This window comes from Coregonus clupeaformis, chromosome 27 (assembly GCF_020615455.1).
Source record: "Coregonus clupeaformis isolate EN_2021a chromosome 27, ASM2061545v1, whole genome shotgun sequence".
Classification (NCBI taxonomy): domain Eukaryota; kingdom Metazoa; phylum Chordata; class Actinopteri; order Salmoniformes; family Salmonidae; genus Coregonus; species Coregonus clupeaformis.
Genome location: NC_059218.1, coordinates 3,531,912 through 3,547,223, shown reverse-complemented (window position 1 = coordinate 3,547,223; position 15,312 = coordinate 3,531,912). Strand labels below are relative to the sequence as shown.

At 41.0% G+C, this 15,312-nt stretch overlaps 1 protein-coding gene across 2 annotated transcripts in view; it reads right to left on the bottom strand.

The window, feature by feature from the left end:
* The window catches only part of LOC121541407 (DENN domain-containing protein 1A-like), a 242,331-nt gene that overhangs the window by 67,196 nt on the left and 159,823 nt on the right, over positions 1-15,312 (bottom strand). For both annotated transcript variants that reach the window (XM_041850396.2, XM_045208002.1), the window contains exons 8-10: positions 9,581-9,634; positions 8,107-8,217; positions 2,867-2,967 (exon numbers count right to left, since the gene is read on the bottom strand). In XM_041850396.2, coding sequence (XP_041706330.2) covers positions 2,867-2,967; positions 8,107-8,217; positions 9,581-9,634 — 266 coding nt within the window. The remainder of the gene's footprint in view (positions 1-2,866; positions 2,968-8,106; positions 8,218-9,580; positions 9,635-15,312) is intronic.

The following is a 15,312-nucleotide window of genomic DNA, read 5'->3' as shown; positions in this document are numbered from 1 at the left end:
ACGTAGTTATGATCAACTGAATGACAAACATTAGTAATAAAGTAGGCTAATGCAATTGAAGGCATGTATCATATTGTTGCTTATACTGAAGTCACAATGTCATATCCAACCGTTATACTAATTTTAAAGCAATAGCCCTGTGTGGTCAAACTAGATGATAATTTCAGCACCGTTTTGATTGGGACAGTGCAATTGCGCTGCTTTCAGACAAGCATGGGGGACTCATCTTGATAAATCAATCAATGTCCTATTTTTGTTATCACTGAATCTCCGTTTGGATATTTGGTTACAATTACAATCATGATAATCTTTATTCTAGTTTGCTCATATATTAGCACTGATCAAAACATTTTGCTGGCATGTTATGTAGCGTAACAAGTGTATTTTGCCCTTCACTCACGTAGTAGCATGTCCTACTCCCGACCAAAAGCCTGTGACTTGTCTGACAATTAATTTGTTTCACTGACTCTCTGTCTGTATATTTGGTTAATTGATCGCTGGCTGGGCAAATACAGTGCCTTCAGAAAGTTTTCAACCCCCTTGACTTTTCCACATTTTGTTGTGTTACAAAGTGGGATTAAAATGGATTCAAATGTCATTTCTTGTCAACGATCTACACAAAATACTCTGTAATGTCAAAGAGAAATATATATATATTTTTTTTTTTACATTTGTCAAAACAAAAAAACACTAATATATCTTGATTACAAGTATTCAACCCCCTGAGTCAATGTTAGAATCACCTTTGGTAGTGATTACAGCTGTGAGTCTTTTGGGGTAAGTCTCTAAGAACTTTGCACACCTGGATTTTACAATATTTGCCCATTATTCTTTTAAAAAATGTCAAGCTCTGTCAAGTTGGTTGTTGATCATTGCTATACAGCCAATTTCAAGTCTTGCCATAGAAGTTCAAGCCAATTTAAGTCAAAACTGTGATTAGGCCACTCAGGAACATTCAATGTCATCTTGATAAGCAACTATGGTGAATATTTGGCTTTCAGTTTAAGGGTTATTGTCCTGCTGAAAGGTGAATTTGTCTCCCAATGTCTGATGGAAAGCAGACTGAACCAGGTTTTTCTTTTGGATGTTGCCTGTGCTTAGCTCTATTCCGTTTCTTATTATCCCCCAAAAAAACTCCTTAGTCCTAGCCGATTACAAGCATACACATAATATGATGCAGCCACCACCATTCTTGAAAATATGAAGAGTGGTTCTCAGTGATGTGTTGTGTTTGCCCCAAACAGTATTAATTATTGCAAACAGGATGCATGTTTTTGAATATTTTTATTCTGTGCAGCCTTCCTTCTTTTCACATTGCCATTTAAATCAAATCAAATTGTATTTGTCACATGCTTCGTAAACAATAGGTTTAGACAAACAGTGAAATGCTTACTTATGGGCAATTCCCAGCAATGCAAAGAAAAAAAAAAGGTTGTTGAATTTTTTAAATAAAAAAAGTAGATTAGTTATTATTAATTTTTTTGTCATTTAGCAGACGCTCTTTTCCAGAGCGACTTACAGGAGCAATTAGGGTTAAGTGCCTTGCTTAAGGGCACAGACAGATTTTTCACCTAGTCGGCTCAGGGATTAGAACCAGACAAACATTGGCAGTAGAATGGCCTTACTGAAGAGCTCAGTGACTTTCAACGTGGCACCGTCATAGGATGCCACCTTTCCAACAAGTCAGTTCGTCAAATTTCTGCTCTGCTAGAGCTGCCCTGTCAACTGTAAGTGCTGTTATTGTGAAGTGGAAACGTCTCGGTGCAACAACGGCTCAGCCGCAAAGTGGAAGGCCACACATCTCACAGAACGGGATCGCCAAGTGCTGAAACGCGTAGCAGGTAAAAATTGTCTGTCCTCGGTTGCAACACTCACTACCAAGTTCCAGACTGCCTCTGGAAGCAACGTCAGCACAATAACTGTTCGTCGGGAGCTTCATTAAATGGGTTTCCATGGCTGAGCAGCAGCACACAAGCCTAAGATCACCATGCACAATGCCAAGCGTCGTCTGGATTGGTGTAAAGCTCGCCACCATTGGACTCTGGAATAGTGGAAACGCGTTTCCTGGAGTGATGAATCACACTTCACCATCTGGCAGTCCGACAGACTAATCTGGGTTTGGTGGATACCAGGAGAACGCTACCTGCCCCAATGCATAGTGCCAACTGTAAAGTTTGGTGGAGGAGGAATAATGGTCTGGGGCTGTTTTTCATGGTTCGAGCTAGGCCCCTTAGTTCCAGTGAAGGGAAATCTTAACGCTACAGCATACAATGACATTCTAGATGATTCTGTGCTTCCAACTTTGTGGCAACAGTTTGGGGAAGGCCCTTTCCTGTTTCAGCATGACAATGACCCCGTGCACAAAGCAAGGTCCATACAGAAATGGTTTGTCGAGATCGGTGTGGAAGAACTTACCTGGCCTGCACAGAGTCCTGACCTCAACCCCATTGAAAACCTTTGGGATGAATTGGAACGCGGACTGCGAGCCAGGCCTAATCGCCCAACATCAGTGCCCGACCTCACTAATGCTCTTGTGGCTGAATGGAAGCGAGTCCCTGCAACAATGTTCCAACATCTAGTGGAAAGCCTTCCCAAAAGAGTGAAGGCTGTTATAGCAGCAAAGGGGGGACCAACTCCATATTAATGCCCATGATTTTAAAATGAGATTTTTGACGAGCATGTGTCCACATACTTTTGGTCATGTAGTGTATGCTATTTAGAAGACGCTTTTATCCAAAGTGACTTATAGTCATGCGTCCATACATTTATTACGTATGCATGGTCCCGGGAATCAAACCCACTATCTTGGTGTTGCAAGTGCCATGCTCTATCAACTGAGCTACATAGGACCATTGTGGTTACTCACCAGCAGTAGTCTATGAGGTGCTGAGGCAGGACGGGAATGAAAACGTGTTGCCAATACATGGGGTACATCATGGCCACCGACCCATGAACACATGCCGTTAACTGCGAGGGAGAGAGCATAAAACAGGACAATCACCCACAACACCACATAACATTATAAGGCATATTACTATTTCTCACAGTTTCATTTTGAAATATACATTATATTGACAGAGTCACTATTTCCTGCATTTTCATATTGGAGAAAAAATACATTAGTGGGGAGGGCACACAGTATCACCTAGGGTGCAAGATGCTCTGTACCTCTCAACTTGATACATATGAGAATACCGTTAACATTTCATTTCAGGAATATGGTTATAGCACAGTAAGTTCAAAATAACGCTTCTCTCATCAAACTTAATGACAACAAACTAATTCTAAACGTTTGACATTCATATTCATAAGATGGTAATGATTATTCAGAAAGTGTAATATAGTTCTCTCTGCTCTTGCCTCTGTGATGCACTCTAAACTGAAAAATATTTTGGATGGAAGATCAAATGGAAAGCTACATTAGGCCCACAAGAAAGACTATAATGTTTGTACAGTATGCCTGTGTCTGTTTGCATGTGTGGTTGGTTTTACAAGACCAGACCAAGCGTGCTGTAGTGTGGGTAGCTTTTCATTACTGAAGCCTTCATAAAAGACAGCAAACTAAAACGCTCTATTAATTAACTTCTTGTCCACCCAAAATGACAGTAACCATCTACCCAGGAAACCAGAGCCAAAGTCACAGTCAAGTGCATGCAAGCACACATGGGTTGAAGTCGAAGAGTAAATTGGCCATTGCTCATGGCATCAAAGCTACCCCAGAAATGAAACAAATTACACCACCGGAAATTAGACCAGCAACGTAATTTACAGCAAGAAGAGAAAAATTACATCTATTCCCAACTTTTTTTTCTTTGACAGTTCCTGTCACTGACGCTTAATACGAGCGTGACAAATCCCGCTCCCTTTTGTGTGTCAGCTAGGAGGAATATAGCGCCTGCCAGCCTATGGGACTGATCAAATTCAGACGGTGCCGTCAAACGCCAGCAGATGTGCCAATAGTAGTGACGTTGTGCTGCCCGACCAACAACAGAACAGCCCTTCCCCAGAATAACAGCGTTTGTCTGAGACATGTGACGTGGGTGGTTTTCTATATTAAGAGCTGTCAAAAACGCATGGGAGTGAACATAAAATGTGTTCCTTTCTCTCACCCTCCATAGTCAATCAAACTGGCCAGCTTGGTGGAGATTCTGAGAATGTTGCTCTGATCTAAGACAGGGGGAGGAAAACGTTGTGGCAACGTTTGTTTGAGGGACGTCATAGCGAATGGGGTGTGGGGAGAAAGGGCCATTGGGGAATACCCGTCCACAGCCATGTCAGGTAAAGTATTTTTCACTTAGATTAATCATATACCTTTTATAGGGGAGGTGGAAGACGTGTGGTTTCTCTGTTTTGATAAAACAGAGGAACCTTCTGCTTTTCTCCCATGGCTCTGGTCAAAAGTAGTGCACTATATAGAGTGCACTATATAGGGAATATGGTCACATTTGAGATGTGTCCCTTGTTTATATTCCTCAATAACCACTGATATGGGAAAAAAATAGTGTGTTCTCCCATATTCTTCAAAGAGCATGGCCACATTTTGATGGAAGGTACAGTTAGTTTTATACCACACCACTCTAACATACACTACCAGTCAAAAGTTTGGACACACCTACTCATTCAAGGGTTTTTCTTTATTTTAAATATTTTTTACATTGTAGATTAATAGTGAAGACATCAAAACTATGAAATAACACATATGGAATCATGTAGTAACCAAAAAAGTGTTAAACAAATCAAAATAGATTTGAGATTTGAGATTCTTCAAATAGCCACCCTTTTTACCTTGATGACAGCTTTGCACACTCTTGGCATTCTCTCAACCAGCTTCATGAGATAGTCACCTGGAATGCATTTCAATTAACAGGTGTGTCTTCTTAAAAGTTAATTTGTGGAATTTATTTCCTTCTTAATGCGTTTGAAACAATCAGTTGTGTTGTGACAAGGTGGGGGGTATACAGAAGGTAGCTCTATTTGGTAAAAGACCAAGTCCATATTATGGCAAGAACAGCTCAAATAAGCAAAGAGAAATAACAGTCCATCATTACTTTAAGACATGAAGGTCAGTCAATACGGGACATTTCAAGAACATTGAAAGTTTCTTCAAGTGCAGTCACAAAAACCATCAAGAGCTATGATGAAACTGGCTCTCATGAGGACCGCCACAGGAATGGAAGACCCAGAGTTACCTCTGCTGCAGAGGATAAGTTAATTAGAGTTACCAGCCTCAGAAATTGCAGCCCAAATAAATGCTTCACAGAGTTCAAGAAACAGACACATCTCAACATCAACTGTTCAGAGGAGACTGTGTGAATCAGGCCTTCATGGTCGAATTGCTGCAAAGAAACCACTACTAAAGGACACCAATAATAAGAAGAGACTTGCTTGGGCCAAGAAACACGAGCAATGGACATTAGACCGGTGGAAATGTGTCCTTTGGTCTGATTTTTGGTTCCAACCGCCGTGGAAATTTGTGAGACGCGGTGTGGGTGAACGGATGATCTACGCATGTGTATTTCCCACCGTAACGCATGGAGGAGGAGGTGTTATGGTGTGGGGGTGCTTTGCTGGTGACACTGTCTGTGATTTATTTAGAATTCAAGGCACACTTAACCAGCATGGCTACCACAGCATTCTGCAGTGATACGCAATCCCATCTGGTTTGGGCTTAGTGGGACTATCATTTGTTTTTCAACAGGACAATGACCCAACACACCTCCAGGCTGTGTAAGGGCTATTTTCCCTCAACCAGCTTCATGAAATGCACCTGGAATGCATTTCAATTAACAGGTGTGCCTTCTTAAAAGTTATTTTGTGAGAGTGATGGAGTGCTGCATCAGATGACCTGGCCTTCACAATCCCCCGACTTCAACCCAATTGAGATGGTTTGGGATGAGTAAGACTTCAGAGTGAAGGAAAAGCAGCCAACAAGTCCTCAGCATATGTGGGAACTCATTCAATATTGTTGGAAAAGCATTCCAGGTGAAGCTGGTTGAGAGAATGCCAAGAGTGTGCAAAGCTGTCATCAAGGCAAAGGGTGGCTACTTGAAGAACCTCAAATATCAAATATATTTTCATTTGTTTAAAAAAAATGTTGGTTACTACATGATCCCATACAGTGGCTCGCGAAAGTATTCACCCCCCTTGGCATTTTCCCTACTTTGTTGCCTTACAACCTGGAATTAAAAATGATTTTTGGGGGGTTTGTATCATTTGATTTACACACCATGCCTACCAAATTGAAGATGCAAAATATCAAACTAGAAATAAGACAAAAAAACTGAAAACTTGAGCTTGCATATCTATTCAGCCACAAACCATCCCCACAGCATGATGCTGCCACCACCATGCTTCACTGTGGGGATGGTGTTCTCGGGGTGATGAGAGGTGTTGGGTTTGCGCCAGACTTAGCGTTTCCTTGATGGCCAAAAAGCTCAATTTTAGTCTCATCTGACCAGAGTACCTTCTTCCATATGTTTGGGGAGTCTCCCACATGCCTTTTGGCGAACACCAAACGTGTTTGCTTATTTTTTTCTTTAAGCAATGGCTTTTTTCTGGCCACTCTTCCGTAAAGCCCAGCTCTGTGGAGTGTACGGCTTGAAGTGGTCCTATGGACATATACTCCAATCTCCGCTGTGGAGCTTTGCAGCTCCTTCAGGGTTTTTTTTGGTCTCTTTGTTGCCTCTCTGATTAATGCCCTCCTTGCCTGGTCCGTGAGATTTGGCGGGCGGCCCTCTCTTGGCAGGTTTGTTGTGGTACCATATTCTTTCCATTTTTTAATAATGGATGTTCAAAGTTTCAGATATTTTTTTTATAACCCAACCCTGATCTGTACTTCTCCACAACTTTGTCCCTGACCTGTTTAGAGAGCTCCTTGGTCTTCATGGTGCCGCTTGCTTGGTGGTGCCCCTTGCTTAGTGGTGTTGCAGACTCTGGGGCCTTTCAGAACAGGTGTATATATACTGAGATCATGTGACAGTTTATGTGACACTTAGATTGCACACAGGTGGACTTTATTTAACTAATTATGTGACTTCTGAAGGTAATTGGTTGCACCATATTTTATTTAGGGGCTTCATAGCAAAGGGGGTGAATATATATGCATGCACCACTTTTCCGTTATGAATTTTTTTGAATTTTTTGAAACAAGTTATTTTTTTCATTTCACTTCACCAATTTGGACTATTTTGTGTACAAATCCAAATAAAAATCAATTTAAATTACAGGTTGTAATGCAACAAAATAGGAAAAACGCCAAGGGGGATGAATACTTTTGCAAGGCACTGTATGTGTTATTTCATAGTTTTGATGTCTTCACTATTATTCTACAATGTTGAAAATAGTAAAAATAAAGAAAAAACCCTGGAATGAGAAGGTGTGTCCAAACTTTTGACTGGTACTGTATGTCTTCATCTTTGCTACTACATGTTCAGGTGTAGTATCTAAACAATAGTATTTTCCCATTGGGCTTGTGAGCTCTATTCAGCATCAAAACTACAGTATGTGTAAAAAAACAGCACCTAGACTGGGCTTCGGTAATCAGACTTGAGTAACTTTAAGGGGGGCAAGAGGGTGGGAGGGGCTTAATTGTGTAGCGGGGATTTCACATAATGGAAGACTTAGGAATGCCTCAGGACTCCATGTTAGGACCATTACTAAAACCATAATGGAAGACTTTGCTTTGTATGGTACAGTACAACAAAGGACGGCTCCTTCAATGTACGTGTAAGGAGATATTTTTATAAGTTCTTTACACTGTCCTCTCTATAGAAAAAGGTGTGAAGAGGGTTATGGCTTTTACCGGTGGAGGGTAGAAAGAAAAATGTAACAGAAAATGTAAAGGGTGTAAAAAGATTCTGCAGTTGAAGGGGAACACACCCAGATTCCCCACACACATCAACAATATCTTAAAATATTATACATAATTACAGTTGGGTGTGCAACCATTTTATGCTGTGAATTATTGTATGGTGTTGCAACAGTACCAAGCCAATCCTGTAAAAAAAGGACACTTTGGTTAATAAGTGGATATGCATGGAGAGATAGAGAGAGAGATGAAGAGTGAGAAAGAGGAGGAGGAGGGAATGAAGAGTCCACAGTACTTACAGTGCTTAGTTTGCTACAGCAGATGAGGATTCGACGCTCATAAAGCATACTAGCGTACAGATGGAGCATGTTATTGACATCTACAGCTACAAAATATTCTGTTAGGTTTCTCTGCAAAAAAAAACAACAACAAAAAAACAACAACAAAAAAACAGGGTAGAGGTTAGTCGTGAAAGCAAGGGTGGCCCAATGACTGTGCATGAATAGTACAAGGCATCAACATCAATTACATAGCTTTTATTGGTATAACATAGGTATAACAGGTGAAGAGTCTAACAGGAAGATGCATCCCCCATTTCAACTCAGACTTTTCATTGTGATCATCAGAGTGTAATACAATTAAATACAATAGCGTAAAAAACCTTATATTTAAACTATATATTTTGGGATGCTTGAAAAAATATGTAGGCATTCCACCAGAGCGTTAAGTGAGATAAGCTGAGTTAGAAGGCAGGGGTGTGTGCATATCTATCTGTCATTCGCCAATCCTCCACAACCATTACTTCTGAAGACTACAGCCTCCTCCTCCTCCCCCTGCTTACTGGGGTTCAAAGGTTGCCTGACGACTCATACTGAATTTAATTCTGTTGCTCTATCTATCGCTACATATATTCAGCCTTAGACTGCCATCATAGAAGTTGTTTCTGCTGACATCAAAGTGAAGGGTGTTGTACAAAAATAGTCATCAATGATTGGATTGTCTCTAACTAAGCAGAGTATCAAAGCCAATTACTATTTCCAAAACATCGCTTTACTCATGTGTGTTCAGGCGCTGGCCTAACCAATCGGTTTCTCGGACCAATCAGAACGGTTTGAATGTGTTCACATTCGAGAAGTCATTGGGGATGTGATCATATGCAGACATCATGGAAAATAAACGTTAGTGTGGGTGTGGAGTTTTGCCAGAGTCATGTGGCTGGGTAACCAGGCAAGTTCAAAGGCACTGCACTGCCGGCTCCCTTCTTGTCTCCGTCACGTCTCCATCACGCCGTGGATATCAAAAGTAGAGAGACAAGCTAACATGTAAGCTCTCCCTTTACTGCGTTCTGTCTGTCTGTCTAAAGGCCCACCAGAGATGGGGAGATGGGTAGCTGGGGAGGGCTCACAGCCTTAGAGGTCTAGCGAGGGCTTTCTGATTTGCCCCAACGGCAAACTAACTATGCAAGGATGCCAGGGCCATTCGGGGAAATCAAATGAGGTATTGAAGAGTGGAGTAACATTGGTGTGGTTTGTTCTGGTTTTGATCTACAATGAAAACACCTTAGGGGTAAATCTGGGAGTTCTTTCATATCAAATCAGATGAGATTGAGTAATGTATTTTGGTATATCATCAATGATCTCAAATGGATATTGTCAGTGGTGCCAATTGTGCTGTGAATGTCTTTCTAAACAATTAACAATAAAGAGCAGCACATTCAAAATGTCCTTCAAATAGAACACCAGAATCTGTAGGGTAAAGGCCGAAGATACTCACACTTTCAGGTATGCTGGGGAGTTTCCTTGTGTCAGGCACAGTGAAGTAGGAATGCTAAGAGGAACATAGAAATATGGCAGGTAAAGGTCAAATTGAAGAGAATAAGGTATTTTAAGCCATCACAGTTCATGACAAAAGACGCTAATAGGATTAACACATCTGTTCAGTCTGGCATTCCCCTCAGTTTAGCTCACCCTTCCTCAGCCTTAGCCTAAGCTAAGTAGCTATTATTAATTGTATTGTCTTTTTCTTGTTTGGTTTTATACTGTTTGGGTTTTTTGAAAGGCAATTAAAGTCCCATGTATTATTATTAATACCGTACTTACATACACTGAAAAAACTAGCGTACTGCCTTTTTCCACTTCCTGTTTCAATCAGTTTTCTTCCATTTGATGCCTAATGAACAATACCCTGTTCTCAACAATGGTAACAGCCCAGGGAAGATTACAAACAGGGAAGGGAAGGTGAGGTGGTCCCTTGAGACTCAACATATGATAATAAACTCAGCTCCTTTGCTGGGAGTAGGGGAAGAGTGGAGAGTGATGCACTCATTACTTCCTCTATATCCGTTTTATTTTGGCGTAACTCTGACTCGCTCCATCGCCCGTGAAACGCTTTGAGTACGGGTCCTAACACAGAGCCCTGAGGCATTCCTAAACATCTTTCCAATGGAAAAGCCTGCGTTGTACCCCATTGTGCAGCACAGCTGAGGGATAAGCCTTTGATGGTGCACCTCTCTCCCACTCTGCAGGGGTGGCAGCCTTGGTGCGCCCCCCTTTGAACCCGCAACTGACCTGAAAACAGTCGGCAAGAACGGCAACCTATCTCAAAGCATCCTCTATGAAGGATAAGGCTGTACCTCGCTGACCCAAGTGCTATGGCCATGAGATGGGATACATTGATGTATTCTGCTAAATCCAACAAACATACTGTAGGCATATGTATTATGTGATAAAAGTAGATATCTAATGGGGGTTTCACATGACAGGTGCAAGAAGGGCATTGCACCAAGGGAGCCATTGTTTTTTAAGCAGCACTTCTGGGACATCACCACAGCACTCAAAGTTCAAATAACTTGAACTTTCACCCACTGCCGAGCTTGACCCTAAGGCTCTTGGCGTCTTGCTTGTATCAAGGGCCCTGAAGTGTGATGACGATTGCTAATTCTGCTATCTGCAACCATGCTAATGAGACATGAATTTTAAGCATAATGGGCAACTAGTGGTTGAAGATTTGAATGTGTTGGAAACGGTTCAGGGAACAGAACCGAAAACCGGAAAATAATCCAATCAAATTTAATGGCTCACATGCACAGAATACAACTGGTGTAGACTTTACAGTGAAATGCTTATTTACGAGCCCATTCTCAACAGTCAGAGTTAAAAATACAAATAATTGCTAAAACAAAATAAAGAAAATAGTAACACAATAAAACAATAACGAGGAATACCAGTACAGAGTCAATGTGCAGGGGTGAGAGGTAGTTGAGGTAATACAGTATTTACATTTGGGTAGGGGTAAAGGTGACTAGGCAGGAAATAGTAACACAAAAAATCCATGGGTCCTGGTTGGGATATGTACGTATGGTCACTGTGGGGACAACGTCGTTGATGCACTTATTAATGAAGCCGGTGACTGATGTGGTAAACTCCTGAATGCCATCAGATTAATCCCAGAACATATTTCAGTCTGTGCTAGCAAAAGAGTCCTGTAGCTTAGCGTCCGCTTCATTGGACCACTTCTGTATCGAGCGAGTCACTGGTACTTCCTGTTTGACCTTTTGCTTGTAAGCAGGAATCAGGAGGATAGAGTTATGGTCCGATTTGCCAAATGGAGGGAGGGGGACAGCTTTGTATGCATCTCTGTGTGTGTAGTAAAGGTAATCTAGAGTGTTCATTCCTCTAGTTGCACAGGTGACATGCTGATAGAAATGATGTAAAAACGGATTTCAGTTTTCCTGCATTGAAATCACCGACCACTAGGAGCTCCGCCTCTGGATGAGCATTTTCTTGTTTGCTTATGGCCCTATACAGCTCGTTGAGTGCAGTCTTAGTGCCAGCATCGTTTTTTTTTGGGTAAATAGACAGCTACAAGAACAAAATTTTTCTAGGAACAGATACAGAACTGGGAACGAAAGTGGTCTATACTGTTCCGGAACATGACTGTTATTTTAAAAGCATGTGAACTGGTTAATAACGTTTTGTACGTTCCTGGCAATATATATATATATATATATATATATATATATATATATATATATATATATATATATATATATAACATTCTGTTTATGATTATTTTTTCAATATACACATACATAGACATACAAGAAGAACATGAACAACAAATTCCTATATCCCCATCCCCTCCCCGAGTCCCTTCTACCCTAACGGCACATAGGGCTCCCTCCCCTCCCATCCCTTCCCCAGTCCCCTCCCAGCCCTATTCCCCCAGTACTAGGCCTACATACAAAGATTGTAGTGATTAAAAAATAATAATAATACAAAAATAAACAATAAATTAAACAAATAGATCAACATAAAATGAAAATAAACACTGGGATCAGCTCATATTTACATATGAATAAGGTTTTTAGATACATCACTCATTGCTCATCACAAATCAACCTAACTTGTAAAAAAAAAGAAAGAAAAGAAAACATCAGCCCCACATCCAAAGTCTCCCCAAATTACACAAATCCTATGCAGCAGAATCTAGAAGGTCTATGAAGTCCCTCCAAACCTTCCGTATATTGTATGTTATCTTTTCACACGGAATATAAGAAGACAACTCCCTTTGCCACATTTGTTTGCTCGGAGGGGAATTACTCTTCCAATTAAGAGCTATACATTTACAAGCAGCTATAATTGCTAATTTAACATATGTGGCTTTATATTGATTTCTAGTTGGCAATAAAGACATATCCCAGAAGTACTAGGAAGGGAATTATTGGAATAGTCAAAGAGGTCACTTGAGATTTGATCTGAAATATGACCTCCCAATATAAACCCACCTCTGTCTCATACTGAAGGCAGTATTTGGAGTATTTTGCATTAATCTTAATCTCTTGTGCAGCAAATTAAACTGCACCATTTTATGCCTAGTGCTGAAAGATATCTGTTGGGCATTTAAGAAAAGTTTCTCCCACATCTCTTCTTCAATAATGAGGCCAAGGTCATCTTGCTATTTAGAACATACATCCAGGACATACTTTCCTATCAAGGTCTGTAGACCAGAGTATATGTAGACCAGAGTATATGCATGAAATAAAGCCTTTCACCCCCCACTCTATCCTGCTATAGTTTGTCAGCTGCAGGTGAGGTCAAAGGTTGTGTTCTACCTCCCTCTTGGGAAGTCTGACCTGTAAATACTTGAAAAAGTGAGAGTGGGGAAGTTGGAACCTAGTGGCCAATATTTGAAAGAGAGCATGCCCCCATCCTCATATAATTGACCAAATGACCTTATACCTTTGTTGAACCAGAAAAGAGTGATACCATCGCTTAAGGCTTTTGGTAACATAGGATTTTCATTAAATGGAGTTCAATTACATACTCATCTAAATCCTGCAGTCAGCTTGTCAACTTCTGTCAATATATTAGAGGAATGTTTTATAAAGAGATTATTTACGGAGCTACTAAATGCTTTGGGTGGTGATACGTAAGGCACGATTGCCAGTGACAATGAATTAAGATTATTTTATTTTATTTGCCTCCAAGACAGTGGTACAGAACTGGTGTCCTGCCACACCAATATGGCCTTCAGTTGCAATGCCCAGTAGTAAATCCTCAAATCGGGCCGAGAAAGACCACCCTTTGAATATAGTCTGGACAAAGTCATGAGTTTAACCCTGGGGGGCTTCCCTGTCCATAAGAATTAACAAATCAGAGAGTTCATTTGTCTGAAAAATGATTTAGGCAGAGGTATGGGTAGAGTTTGGAACAGATATACAACTGTAGGCAAAATTTTAATTTTGATGCAATTAACATGTCCAATTAGTTAAATTGGTAGATCACGCCACCTATCTAGTTCTTCCCCAGCCGTTTTAAGTAATGGCACATCATTTATCTTATAGGTGTTAGCCATTTCTGTGGGAATTTGCAGTCCTAAATAAGTCATTATTTGAGATCTCCAGGAAAAGGGTTGATTTAAGATTGGATTGTGTGTCACAGCCTTATTGAGTGACATAATTATATTTTTTGTCATGTTGACTTTGTAGCCTGAATTCATTCAACGTTTCTACCGCGTATAGGGAAATAGCATGTTCCCGTTCATGAATACCATGGATAGCTGGCTGAGACCTAATAGCTTCCGCTAAGGGTTCAATGGCCAGGGCAAAAAGGAGTGGTGAAAGGGGGCATCCCTCTCTGGTCCCACGAGAGAGCTTAAACTGAGAGGAGATATTGTTATTAGTCCGAATCTGGGCAACAGGAAGGTTATATAGTAGTCTCATAAACCCAACATATTTTGGACCCGCAGTTGAAGTCGGAAGTTGACATACACTTAGGTTGGAGTCATTAAAACTCGTTTTTCAACCACTCCACAAATGTCTTGTTAACAAATTATAGTTTTGGCAAGTCGGTTAGGACATCTACTTTGTGCATGACACAAGTCATTTTTCCAACAATTGTTTACAGACAGATTATTTCACTTATAATTCACTGTATCACAATTCCAGTGGGTAAGAAGTTTACATACACTAAGTTGACGGTGCCTTTAAACAGCTTGGAAAATTCCAGAAAATGATGTAATGGCTTTAGAAGCTCCTGATAGGCTAATTGACATCATTTGAGTCAATTGGAGGTGTACCTGTACCTCAATTGGGATGTGGTCTGGACTTTGAGTAGGCAATTCCAAAACATCAAAATGTGTTGCTTTTTAACCATTTTCATGTAGACCGGATTGTGTGTTTTGGATCATAGTCTTGCTGCATGACCCAGCTGCGCTTCAACTCACAGACCGATGGCCTGACATTCTCCTGTAGAATTCTCTGATACAGAACAGAAATCATGGTTCCTTCTATTAAGGCAAGTCATACAGGTCCTGACGCAGCAAAGTATCCCCAAACCATCACACTAACACCACCATGCTTGACTGTTGGTATGAGGTTCTTACTGTGGAATACAGTGTTTGGTTTTTGCCAGACATAATGGGACCAACCACGTCCAAATAGTTGACTCAAGTTTGCCAAAAAGCACATGGAAGCACCTGGATGATCATCAAGACTCTTGGAAGAATGTTCTATGGACAGATGAGTAAAAAGTACACTGCTCAAAAAAATAAAGGGAACACTTCACACTTCTGTGAAATCAAACTGTCCACTTAGGAAGCAACACTGATTGACAATACATTTCACATGCTGTTGTGCAAATGGAATAGACAACAGGTGGAAATTATAGGCAATTAGCAAGACACCCCCAATAAAGGACTGGTTTTGCAAGTGGTGACCACAGACCACTTCTCAGTTCCTATGCTTCCTGGCTGATGTTTTGGTCACTTTTGAATGCTGGCGGTGCTTTCACTCTAGTGGTAGCATGAGACGGAGTCTACAACCCACACAAGTGGCTCAGGTAGTGCAGCTCATCCAGGATGGCACATCAATGCGAGCTGTGGCAAGAAGGTTTGCTGTGTCTGTCAGCGTAGTGTCCAGAGCATGGAGGCGCTACCAGGAGACAGGCCAGTACATCAGGAGACGTGGAGGAGGCCGTAGGAAGGCAACAACCCAGCAGCAGGAC